This window comes from Triticum urartu, chromosome 1A (genome assembly GCF_056163025.1).
Source record: "Triticum urartu cultivar PI428250 chromosome 1A, HENAU_Tu73, whole genome shotgun sequence".
In the NCBI taxonomy this organism is placed as follows: domain Eukaryota; kingdom Viridiplantae; phylum Streptophyta; class Magnoliopsida; order Poales; family Poaceae; genus Triticum; species Triticum urartu.
This window is the reverse complement of record NC_141873.1, coordinates 164,812,624-164,824,233: the sequence shown is the minus strand read 5'-3', so window position 1 is coordinate 164,824,233 and position 11,610 is coordinate 164,812,624. Positions and strand designations below refer to the sequence as shown.

General features: G+C 45.1%; 1 protein-coding gene across 1 annotated transcript; it reads left to right on the top strand.

The window, feature by feature from the left end:
- Positions 1-1,310: 1,310 nt before the first annotated feature.
- Positions 1,311-5,812, top strand: LOC125553330 (uncharacterized). The gene is made up of 6 exons (XM_087516606.1): positions 1,311-1,625; positions 1,990-2,166; positions 2,493-2,618; positions 2,903-3,082; positions 3,413-3,577; positions 5,166-5,812. Exons 1-6 carry the CDS (start codon positions 1,326-1,328, stop codon positions 5,517-5,519), a joined length of 1,302 nt encoding a protein of 433 aa, XP_087372732.1. The 5' UTR covers positions 1,311-1,325; the 3' UTR covers positions 5,520-5,812.
- The last annotated feature ends 5,798 nt before the right edge of the window (positions 5,813-11,610 follow it).

Genomic DNA, 11,610 nt, shown 5'->3' with positions numbered 1-11,610 from the left:
TACATATGTAAGTACATATATTTGGTTTCAGAGATAACAATGCATATTCTAAATTTACATTGTTGAAATATTTAGGAACTTAGTGTTGCTATTTCTTCTAAAGGTACAAGAGAGTACATGTGTGCTATAAGTTATCGTCTGATTAACTAACGTAATTGCGTAAGTTTCATTGTCCCGAACGTACCTACTTTCAAAGTTTCATACTTTCAATTTCCGATATATACAGTCACGTCCTAGATTCGTAAACGTCCTACCTACCATATTATTTTTGTTCTAGGATCTGTACCAATTTTTTTATTCCACAAAATTGGCTAAATCAAAGCTTTGAGTTGTTGAAGGAGGACAAAGTAATAGAAATGAGTTAAAGAAAAAACGATCAAATAGCCCACAACCTTATTCTGACATTGTGCTTACAAAAACATTGAAAGAACATTAAACATGTAGGGGAATACAACATCGACTAACCTGTGTTTGATAAGCTTACGCAATGCTTCTCCTCCTACCTTTGAGTTGCTCTGGACTATGTGTAATTCGCAACAAATAGCTTCAATCCGTTCTCGTCTAAAACGATGTTTTTTTGCAGGGGGTCTACAACGATGTTACTTCAATAACAGTTCTAAGAAAGTATTCTAAGAAGAGAAGCACGGTGTACTTTAGAAGAACAATGAGACAGAAGAATAGAAGGAGCACTTTAAGCACAAGAATAATGTCTAATAGGCACCTGTTACAGGAATTGTTCATCGAAATATCTGTATCTTACAAACGAGACCCATAGAAAAAGATATAATACTTTAGCTTTACAATGTGAATACAGATATATGTGAAGCAATATACGCTCGCGAATACACTAAATAAACATCCAAATTTTTGAATCTTCGCGCAGATCGACGGCCACAAACTACGCGTCCCTGCATTTGCATGCTCTAAATCCTCTTCCCGAAACATCTTAGTAGGTCTGACTAAGGCATATATAGACTACCAAACGTGCCATAATTGCGTCAAATGCTTGCATGAACTTCAGTGAATCGGTTCAATAGAAGGGTTTATATAGAAAAAAAAAGATTCAACACAATTCATTCCAGGCATCGCGTTCGTATGAGGCCCTGTTCAAATACAAGATGCTTAGCTAAAGTGCTTAGGGAAATAATTTATTATTTCTTCGAACACAGATGCTTATTTATAGAGGACAGACATTTATAATGTAGAAATAGGAGCACTTAGCATTCTACAAGGCCTGACTCTGCCAGCCTGCCTGCCTGCCTGCCAGGTACGGTAACTTGTTGCGGCTCGGGGCGAGTTTACGCCAAAGTCCCGGTCTACCGCGAATGCATCACATCGCCACTATAAAACGCGCACCCTTGACCCCGTCGGAAACCCATCGTTCTGCCGCCGCGACCGGGATGGCGTACCGCCGGAAGCCGCAGTCCTCCTTCGAGCACCACCACCACCCGCAGCCCGTTAGCCCTCCCTCCCCGCCGCAGGACTCCCTCGCCGCGCAGGCCATGCGCGCCTCCGCCGCCCACCGGGACGCCTCTTCTATCTCCTCCGCATACTCCTCCTCGGCTGCCTCCGCGGCCGCCGCCGCTCGCAGGAGCCACGAGCCCTCCGTCTCCACCCCTTCCCCTGTAAGCCACGCCAGCCTCTTAATTACCCGTCCGCCGTCTTCGTCTCTGGATGCGTCGGATGCGTTGGCGGATCTGGTCCGATCGGCGGTTCCCGCGTCCAGGGGTTCCTTGGATTTGTGACGGGGATCTGATTATACAGTGATTAGCGACGGATTGCTCCGTACTTGGACCGACCGACTAACCTTTTTATTCGAGCTGGATGGGCGTTGAACCTCTCGTGCTTGACTTATAGACTGTTGTTGTTCTTTGGTTGGGGCTCCTTGAAATGGGTGGTACTTATTGCTTAGTGTTTTACCCGCTGTTTTGGTGTGTGAAGAGTTTATGTTTACCCCCCCCCCCCCCCCCCCCCCCCCCCCGGGCGCAGGACTCTTCCAGCTATGGGTACACGTCCATGAAGAGCTTGAACGAGGCCAAGTACGGATTTTGGGGGACGCTTGCTCGGAAAGCAAAGTCACTTATTGACGAGGATGGGTCGCCGGGGCAATATGATTCCCCGACGAGACAGCAGCCGCCAAGAGATGGTACATCACCAGCTATCCATGTGAGACCTGCTATCTTGTACAGTACTTCGTAATGCTACTTGACTGAACTCTAATGTGCGAATTTATTCCATTTAATGTGTACCGATCACCCCTTCAATAAGTAGTACTAGTACAGTCTGAACTTTGACTTCTGCGATGAATCCTTGCAACGGCCAGCTTTCTTATCTGTACTTTGTTCTTACATCATGTTTAGTACTTAGTGCTTGTCGGTCTGTATGGTATAATCCTCCCTTTTAACCTTGTGCAATTAACTGTGATCATCATTCTGTGTAGTTCACTTTGAACTGTTCATGTGGCTCATCGACAATCTTTACTGATGTAACAGAGACAACACTTGCAACAGCCAGCGCCAGAGACATGGAAATCCGAGACACCTCCATCTCAGAAGAGGTCCGAGGCATTAGCTTCCTCCCTTAACTATATTGGAGGCACAATAAAGAGTGCCCTCGAAGTAAGTTTATGTTCAAAATTCTCTTAATTTTTTGTTTCCAGAAGTTAATCTGAAATTATGTCTGTCAATGCTACCTTTCACAGTTAACGTGGAAAGGCAATTCTCTTTGCTTTTGTATAGAAACCTAGAAACTGTGAACCATTTTAACCTGTCAGTATATGTCTGACAAGAGCAACCAGTGTCAGATTTATTATTTTACAAGAGCTTAATTAGATTATTTTACCATATTTTCATCCTTATATTTTCCCCTTTGTTGACTCAGCTATATATGTTATTTCTTCCAGGAAGGTCGGATTATTGTAGAGACTAAAACAGCTGACATTATTCAGGAGACGCGTAAACTGAATATAAGGCGGAAAGGAGCTGGATCAAATCCACAAGGAGAAACTTCTCACAAATTTGCTCACAGAAATTTTCCTCAAAATCCACTCGATTACGAAACTCAGTTGAAGGCATCTCGCGACGTAAGGTGGCAAATAAGTGTCAATAGATATATTGTTTCAATGCTCCATTTTACAAAAAAAATTTGGAAGTTCTGCAATTGTGTAGTGTACCGTAACTGAATGTTAAATGTATTTTGATTGATTGCTTTCATAAACATCTTTGTTTATCGGATAGCGATATATGCCTGATTATATTCTTTGTAATAAATATTCCATGAAATGCATTCTTTTTTTATTCGCTATTTTCCTATACCTGAGTACAGTAGCATCAGTTAAGTTAACTTGAATCTGATTTGGCCAACTTTGCGTGCAGGAGTGAATTATTAATTGCTCCATCTTTTGCTCTTACAGGTTGCAAATGCCATGTCAGCAAAAGCAAAGCTGCTATTACGTGAACTGAAGACTGTGAAGGCAGATTTAGCTTTTGCGAAGGAGCGCTGTGCTCAGCTTGAGGACGAGAATAAAATGTTGCGAGAAAATCAAGACAATGGTGATAACCCAGAAGATGATGATCTGGTTAGTACTTTTAATATAAATGGACAAAACTAACTATGTTTATGACCGTAGTCCATCATCCTTTTGATTTTGATTACTGATTTATGTCAAAAGTAATTAGATACTTCTATCATCTAAGTTTTATTAGAAGTTTATTGTCTATATCGTACTAAAAAAATTTATCCCACATTTTTTATTGCTAGACACTGGTAGTCAGTTGTGGTTTTTTACGGAGGGTGGGCTCCAGATGATGAATCACTACCGAATTGACATCAACATAACAAATTAATATGGTCTGCTGTCATCTATGTAACCTAAGAAATAATAAATTACCTTGTTAATGTGGAAAATGAAGAACAATTTCGTTAACTCATGAGTTGGGAATTTTGAATTGTGCTCATCGGTAAGAGAACTTGTGCTAACAGTTGGGAGAACTGTCCTTGCGCGGGTAGGGCTTTTCTTTCTTTTGTTTAGGATGGGCAAGAGGATGGCTGCCTCGGCTTCAAAGCTGTTAGAGAATGCGCTCTTATCACTACAGGGACGCGTCAGATGAAATATTTGAATTTGTTGCAAAATAGCCTACACAAGTCACTCAGATTGCAGTTGCGTGATGGCAATGATTGTTTGTTCATGTCCAAATCTATAAATTGGAATACTAGTACGCTATGTCAATGATCAGTCCATGTCATAGACACAAATCAACTGCCCTAAACATTAGTTGATTACCTCGTCCATTCATTGCTCTGCAGCCGTCCACTAGAGGGTTTGGACCTGATGGGCCAGTCCCATCTGTGTCCTGTTTATTTCATTGCCCTGGTGCGCTGGTAACAGCTGTCTGCCAACCGCCTGCTGCCCCTCGGCCATCTCATACCCCCTAGTCTAGGGGTTGCTTGAGACTGCAGGCTGTCTGTGCCCGCGTCATGTTATGATATCTGTACGCTTCATTTTCTTCTTCCGCGCTGAACACATTCAAACAGAAAAAGTACTCCATGGGTGTATTTTATGATAATAGTGAAGGGTGGACTTGTGCTTTATGAAACCTACACAGTAAAATCCCCTGCTGATAATCATTTGGAGATCATGCCAATACTAGGTGTATAATCCTTAAGTGTTCCCTTGTTATCATTAGTTTCATGGTCAATTCAATGTCATCTTGGAATTGTTTCTATGATGCAGCTGCTGCAATTCTATGGCTGGGTCTCAGGGTTTGGAACTTGCTCTTTGCTAAATATTTTTATTTGGTTTTGTTTTTCTGCTAATAAATATTGTGTGCTGATTGGGAAATTATGCCAAGACTAAGGAATGGTCCTCAGAGTTCTGATTAATTCTATGCTCAACTGAATGTGTAGTACAATTTTCTTTTTTTCTGGAAGGCAGGAGCTGCAATTGTGTGGCTAGTTCTCAGGGTTTAGGGTTTGACAAATGATCAAAGAACAACATGAAAGTGCCGGAATCATAAGTTTGTGTAACTCTAACCAGACGCTTATATTTTTCTCTTGTAAATCTTGAGCTACATCAAAATTGATATATTTTGTGAAATAGAACCAAAATTGGTCAGGCTTAACATGTTGACACTGGTTAACCATTTATATCTTCTGCTTCTTTGCAGATCCGCCTACAATTAGAGACACTATTAGCCGAGAAGGCGCGGCTTGCACATGAAAACTCGGTGTATGCTCGAGAAAATAGATTCCTACGTGAAATTGTAGAGTATCACCAACTTACTATGCAAGATGTCATATATGTGGATGAAGGCATCGAAGAGGTCACTGAGGTGTACCCTACTCAAGTACTGCCTCCAGCGTCTGCTCGCAATGGGTCGGGCCTAGGTCGCGCATCTACTCCAGTGACACTTAAACATATTAACTCATCTCCGGCCTCCACATCTGCCCTTCCGGAACCTTGTCTGATCGTGCCAGTTTCTCCGAAGACGCTTTCTCGGGCTTCATCTCAAAGCAAATAGAGGGTGCCTGGCACCACCAGCCACCGTTCAACAGGTAAAGATGGTTGGTGGTTGATACGAGTAACACATATACTGTAACGGAGGTTGCGGCGCCATTGTGCCTGTGGGATGTTGTGGCCTCTGGGCTGTGGTGAATACACGCAGGATCTGCGATGTGTGTATGATCCGTGTTGTAACTTGTGAGATTTTTCTTTCACATCACCATGCTTGCGAAACTACGCATTGCCGGGTTGCATTTGTCTCTTCAGTTGAGGATTTGATGCTGAGGCCAAATTCAAGGTGCATTGCGTGTCTGCCTGAGACGTTTTACATGTTATATGCAAGCCTTCATTTGTTAATAATGAAGTTATGTAATGTTCATCAAGCAAGCAATGGAATCTCCGAGTGCCTGAAAACCCTGTTGGCACATGACGCTCGACCAGGTGAAGTAGTATCAAGCAGGTACCACTACTCTGAAGGACGACTAGAATCATACAGTATGATGGATTCAGATTTCAACATTACATTCGTGGAAGAACTATTTTTGGCATCCAACCGGTGCACAACCTTTTCCAGCTCGTTGAGTATGCCCCGTTCTTTTGGTTTCGTGATTGAGTCTTGTGCATGCGCTTTCTTCACGTAATGCAGATCAGTTCTTCGCATACATGAATGAGTGTCGTGGATCAGGGGTTCGGTTGCAGATGCCTTACAGGAGCCTTCATTAGTTTGGCTTGCGTAAATCTTTTGGGAGTTCCAAACATCTCCACCTGATGTTTAGGTCCATTAGGAACGAATTTTCTTGAACGGCAATAGCAATCTGACGTGAGATCTAGGAGCCATCCTAGCAAACGAACCCCTTGGACGGTTCGCTACAATAACCCCTCCAAATCCTATTTGTGCCCTTAGGGCATCTTTGAGGCCGATCCGCAAACCTCTCGCAACCGTTCGGACCGCGGAAGCCATCCAAAACAGTCTTGTATCGGCCCGCGAAGGTCCGGACGCAATTTTTCCCGCAAAGGCGCAAATTAGAGACAAAAGTGAGGGATGTTTGCAGGAGTCCGGACACGCGAAACGTCGCTCTTCGCCCTTTTGGCCCAGCCAAAAGGAAGGCCAAGCCCGCGCTTTTGTAGCATCCTGCACTGTTTCCGTGACAAAATCCCCCACTCTCTTCTTTCACTCTCCATCGCTCTCCGCCCAATTCCCGCTCTTTTCTCCAGCCTCTCCTTCATTCCACCGTCGACGCATGGAACCGTCGAAGAACCTGTCAGAGATGGAGCCGGCGGAGGTTGATGTAGACTCGACTAGATGGCGAGTCGTCGACGGCCTGATCTTTCACGGTACTAGCAGCAGGAACAAGAAATTCTGGTCGAGCAAAGATGCAAGACCGTAAGATCAGAAACTTGTGTCGAGTAGGTTAGATCGACTCCACACGCAGCAGCAACAAAATCCCTTCGGATTAGCAACAAAGATATTTGGTGTCCCCCGACATGGGACGTTTTCTGTAGTTTTATTGAATTCACGACTAAAACAAAAATCTGACCTGATACATCGGCCGTAGCCAGCCTTTTATATAGGCGTCACACGGCCAAACCGACCGACAAGAGAAACTAAAACGACACGGACTCTATATCAACTAATCTATGTTATACGTATAGGAATATCTCTCCTAACCATACTAAATAATGTTTTCCTAATAAAATAATACGGCTACGCTGATCACGTACATCTAACCCAACTTAACTAGGACTCTTAGCAAAGTGGAACCCCACTTGGAATTTCTCCAGCCAGGTTACAACTACATGGTGGTGTTCTGAAGTTTGGCTTGATGTCTTCCTTTCATGATTCAGCTGAGTGAATTTGAATACCAACAGAGCCAATATAAAGTATACACGAAGTCTGTGTAGATGCATGCGTTGGAGCTTTCAATTCCTTTGCACTGATACTATTGTGTTTTTCCGTATCTTGAACATATGGCACGACCCTGGATATCTCCATGGTGTTTCTCTCTTTTCTAGTAGCTATAACACCAATGACCGCATCATCCCCTCCTCCTTTAAGAGAAACCGTCCTCGGTTTCAATGTATTCTTCTCAATTTTCTTCTGCAACGAAACAGTGGCATCAACCTGGATTGTGCTATCAAACATTGGCTGCAACACACGCCGCTTTCCGGCCTCCCAAAAAGAATAAGTATTGGACCTCCCCTCATGTGTGGCACGTCGATCATATTGCCAAGGCCTCCCCAACAACAAGTGGCATGCATTCATTGGCAGAACATCATATATCACCGTATCAATATAATCGCCCACAGAAAAATGAAGACGCACCTTGTGAGTAACTTTCAACTCGCCCGGTTGATATAACCATTCGACGCAGTGTGGTTGTGGGTGCCTCCAAGTAGGCAATGCTAAGGCATCCACCAAGTCCTTGCTGACCGCTTTGGTGTAGCTTCCTCCATCTATGATCAACTTACAATTGGTGTTTTTGATTTGGCATTGAGTTTGAAAAATATTCCAACGTTGCCCCTTATCCTCAATGCGATCCTCTTGCACTCGCTGCACCATTAGTGAAGGATATGACTCAGCAGCTTCAAAACTCGCAACCACATTGTCATCATCCCTAGATTTTTCACTAGAAGTGTCAGAAACTGCCTCTTCATCACTAGCGGATGCATAGCCATCTCTCGTGAGCAACACTCTTTTCTCATTAGGACATTCACGCTTCATATGTCCCCTTCCTCCACACTTGAAACACTCTATGTCACTAGTGCGTCCGGTCGACTGTGCATTAGAATCAACCATCGACAGTCCTGATTTTGAAGCATCCTTTTGCATGGAACCATGAGAGCGATTTGATGATGTCGCCCTGGAGCTAGGACCGACATCCTCATTCTTATGCTGCGAGCGATGCCATGTGTTCAAAGTGGTACCGGGAACTGTGTTGACTTGGCGTCGCTTAATCTGTTGTTCCGCATGCACAGCTTGATGCACAAGATCTTGTAAGTTGTAGTAGACCACCATCTCAACACGATCTTGCACCTCGATATTCAGCCCGTTAAAGAAACGTGCCATGGTCGCCTCTGGATCCTCCGTTGTCCCTGTACGTATCATAAGCAATTCCATCTCCTTGTAATATTCATCAACACTCATATTACCTTAAGAGAGTCGCTGCAACTTGTTGTACATATCTCTTTTATAGTGTTCAGGAACAAAACGACGCCTCATGAATTCTTTCATACCTCGCCAAGTAGTCGGGCGATGTCTTGAACGAAAAATTTGATTCCACCAAATTAGCGCGTAACCGGTGAACTCAATTCCAGCAAGTTGAACTTTCTTCTCCTCGCTATAATGATGGGCATCAAATATTTGATCAACACGCATCTCCCACTCCAAATAGCCTTCTGGTTCGCACTTGCCGGAGAACGAAGGAATTGAAATTTTTATGCGCCCAATTCCATCATCCAAAGGCACATGCACAGCTTGACCAACTCGGTCATGCACTCCATCACGAACGGAAGTTTCAGGACGAGGCTCATAGTGTCGTGGTCGTGGAGCGTACCCTGCCTGGTCAACGCCATCATCGAAACCATCATCTCCAGCATGAGGTTGTGCCGCCAGACGGCGATCATGCACGCCGGCATGTCCATCGCGAGCTGGTGGTGCATAATGCAGTGGAGCAGCCGGAGCAGTCTGTGGTGGTGCAGAATTCGTTGCCGGCATATTGATGATGTCTGCCAAACCATCGAACCGAGTGATCAGGACATCTATTCTTTTGCCGAGCGCATCATGACATTGCTTGATGTAGTTGCATGTGTGGTCAAAACCATCCCGAATATTTTGCGGAATATCATCCGCATACACTGGACGTACTATTTCCTCAGAATCAACGGCAACCTCATCACCCTTATTGACCGAGGTTGACATCTTGATCAACACAGTACCGTGAACAACCTTAGCTCTGAATACCACTTGATGTAGACTCGACTAGATGGCGAGTCGTCGACGGCCTGATCTTTCACGGTACTAGCAGCAGGAACAAGAAATTCTGGTCGAGCAAAGATGCAAGACCGTAAGATCAGAAACTTGTGTCGAGTAGGTTAGATCGACTCCACACGCAGCAGCAACAAAATCCCTTCGGATTAGCAACAAAGATATTTGGTGTCCCCCGACATGGGACGTTTTCTGTAGTTTTATTGAACTCACGACTAAAACAAAAATCTGACCTGATACATCGGCCGTAGCCAGCCTTTTATATAGGCGTCACACGGCCAAACCGACCGACAAGAGAAACTAAAACGACACGGACTCTATATCAACTAATCTATGTTATACGTATAGGAATATCTCTCCTAACCATACTAAATAATGTTTTCCTAATAAAATAATACGGCTACGCTGATCACGTACATCTAACCCAACTTAACTAGGACTCTTAGCAAAGTGGAACCCCAGTTGGAATTTCTCCAGCCAGGTTACAACTACATGGTGGTGTTCTGAAGTTTGGCTTGATGTCTTCCTTTCATGATTCAGCTGAGTGAATTTGAATACCAACAGAGCCAATATAAAGTATACACGAAGTCTGTGTAGATGCATGCGTTGGAGCTTTCAATTCCTTTGCACTGATACTATTGTGTTTTTCCGTATCTTGAACATATGGCACGACCCTGGATATCTCCATGGTGTTTCTCTCTTTTCTAGTAGCTATAACACCAATGACCGCATGAGAGGTGCCAGAGGATCCGAGCATCACGCCGCCCGGAAGATCATCTCGGAGACGCGGCAAAATCGCCGCGTCAAAGCGAAGGCCGCAAAGGAGGAGAAACTGAAGAAGTGTCTGTCCGCCGGTGGGCTTGGTGGTGGCAATGGACGTGGTGGGCGTGGCGGACGGGGTGGTCAGCGAGGCCGTGACGAACGCCGCCACACGGGCGCGCCCACAGTGCAGACGACGTTGTGGCCGGAGCCTTACAAGCCTCCGTACAACTACGCCGCCAAGTAGCTCGCAAACCTCGCCGGTACGATTCCTTACATCGTCGATGTTAAGGCGACGCCACTCTTCTCCGAGTATTCTTCGCTGCCGCTCGTCCGGGCGAGGACGGCAAGTGGAGAGCAGATGGGTGTCCACGTGCTGTTTGTTGCAATGCCGAGAGCGGGGGAGCCGGTGTACGACGCAGACAGGGAGATGCTCGATAGCATCCACGATGGAGGCGAGGGAGGAGAAGGGGGTTAGACAGGCAGGTGGAAGACTCGGATCCCACCCAGTCCGGCAACTACCACCAGCAGCAGCCCTACACCTAGACGGCCATGCAACAGTCCTACACCCAGACCGACGATGACACACAACAACAACAACAACAACAACAACAGTATTGGGCTGCGGAGAGCAGCATCCGGAGGGGAGGGGGAGGAGGACGATGAGTCATATGATACAACCGGCGATCCGAAGAAGAAGGGTAGAGGAAAAAGCTTCAACATGCGGGAGTCCGAGTTGCTGTGCGGCGCATGGTTGGCCACCAGCCTCGATCTGGGCCATGGCAAGGAGCAAAAGGGCACAACCTTTTGGAGGAACATTCACATATGATTCCATCAGCACAAGCATTTCGCGCCCTACTCCTATACATTGATTTGCAACCGTGAGTGGAAGTCCCTCAACCATCGATGGTACACCATCCAAGAGGCCTCTCCAAGTATTGTGGGCACTTGAAGCATCTCATCGCACGGTGGCCTAGCGGTGCACAAATCACCGAGCAAGTAAGTTGATCACTAGCCAGATATGCTTTAGTATTGTTGATCACTAGCCGAGTATGCTTTTGTTTTGTTGATCACTAGCTGGATATGCTTTAGTTTTGTTGATCACAAGCGGCTATGCTTTAGTTTTGTTGATCACTTGCCGTATATGCTTTAGTTTTGTTGATCACTACCCGGACATGTATTGTTTTGTTGCTCACTAGACAGATATGCATTATTTCACTTTGTAGCCTACTCATGCTTGTGTGGTGTATAAGAAGTTGGAGAAGAAGTCCTTCGTCGTCGTGCATTGTTGGTTGAAGTTGAATGGGAAACCAAACTGGAACCTTTTCATTGCCAAGACCGCCGCTCAAGCCAACGAGGAAGAAAC

What these genes read in the sequence shown, in the direction of transcription:
- LOC125553330 (XM_087516606.1), top strand. Translation starts at nt 1,326, where the DNA reads ATGCATCACATCGCCACTATAAAACGCGCACCCTTGACCCCGTCGGAA. An exon ending in CCGTCTCCACCCCTTCCCCT is followed by an intron (nt 1,626 to 1,989) that starts GTAAGCCACGCC and finishes CCCCGGGCGCAG; the next exon opens with GACTCTTCCAGCTATGGGTA. An exon ending in CAATAAAGAGTGCCCTCGAA is followed by an intron (nt 2,619 to 2,902) that starts GTAAGTTTATGT and finishes TATTTCTTCCAG; the next exon opens with GAAGGTCGGATTATTGTAGA.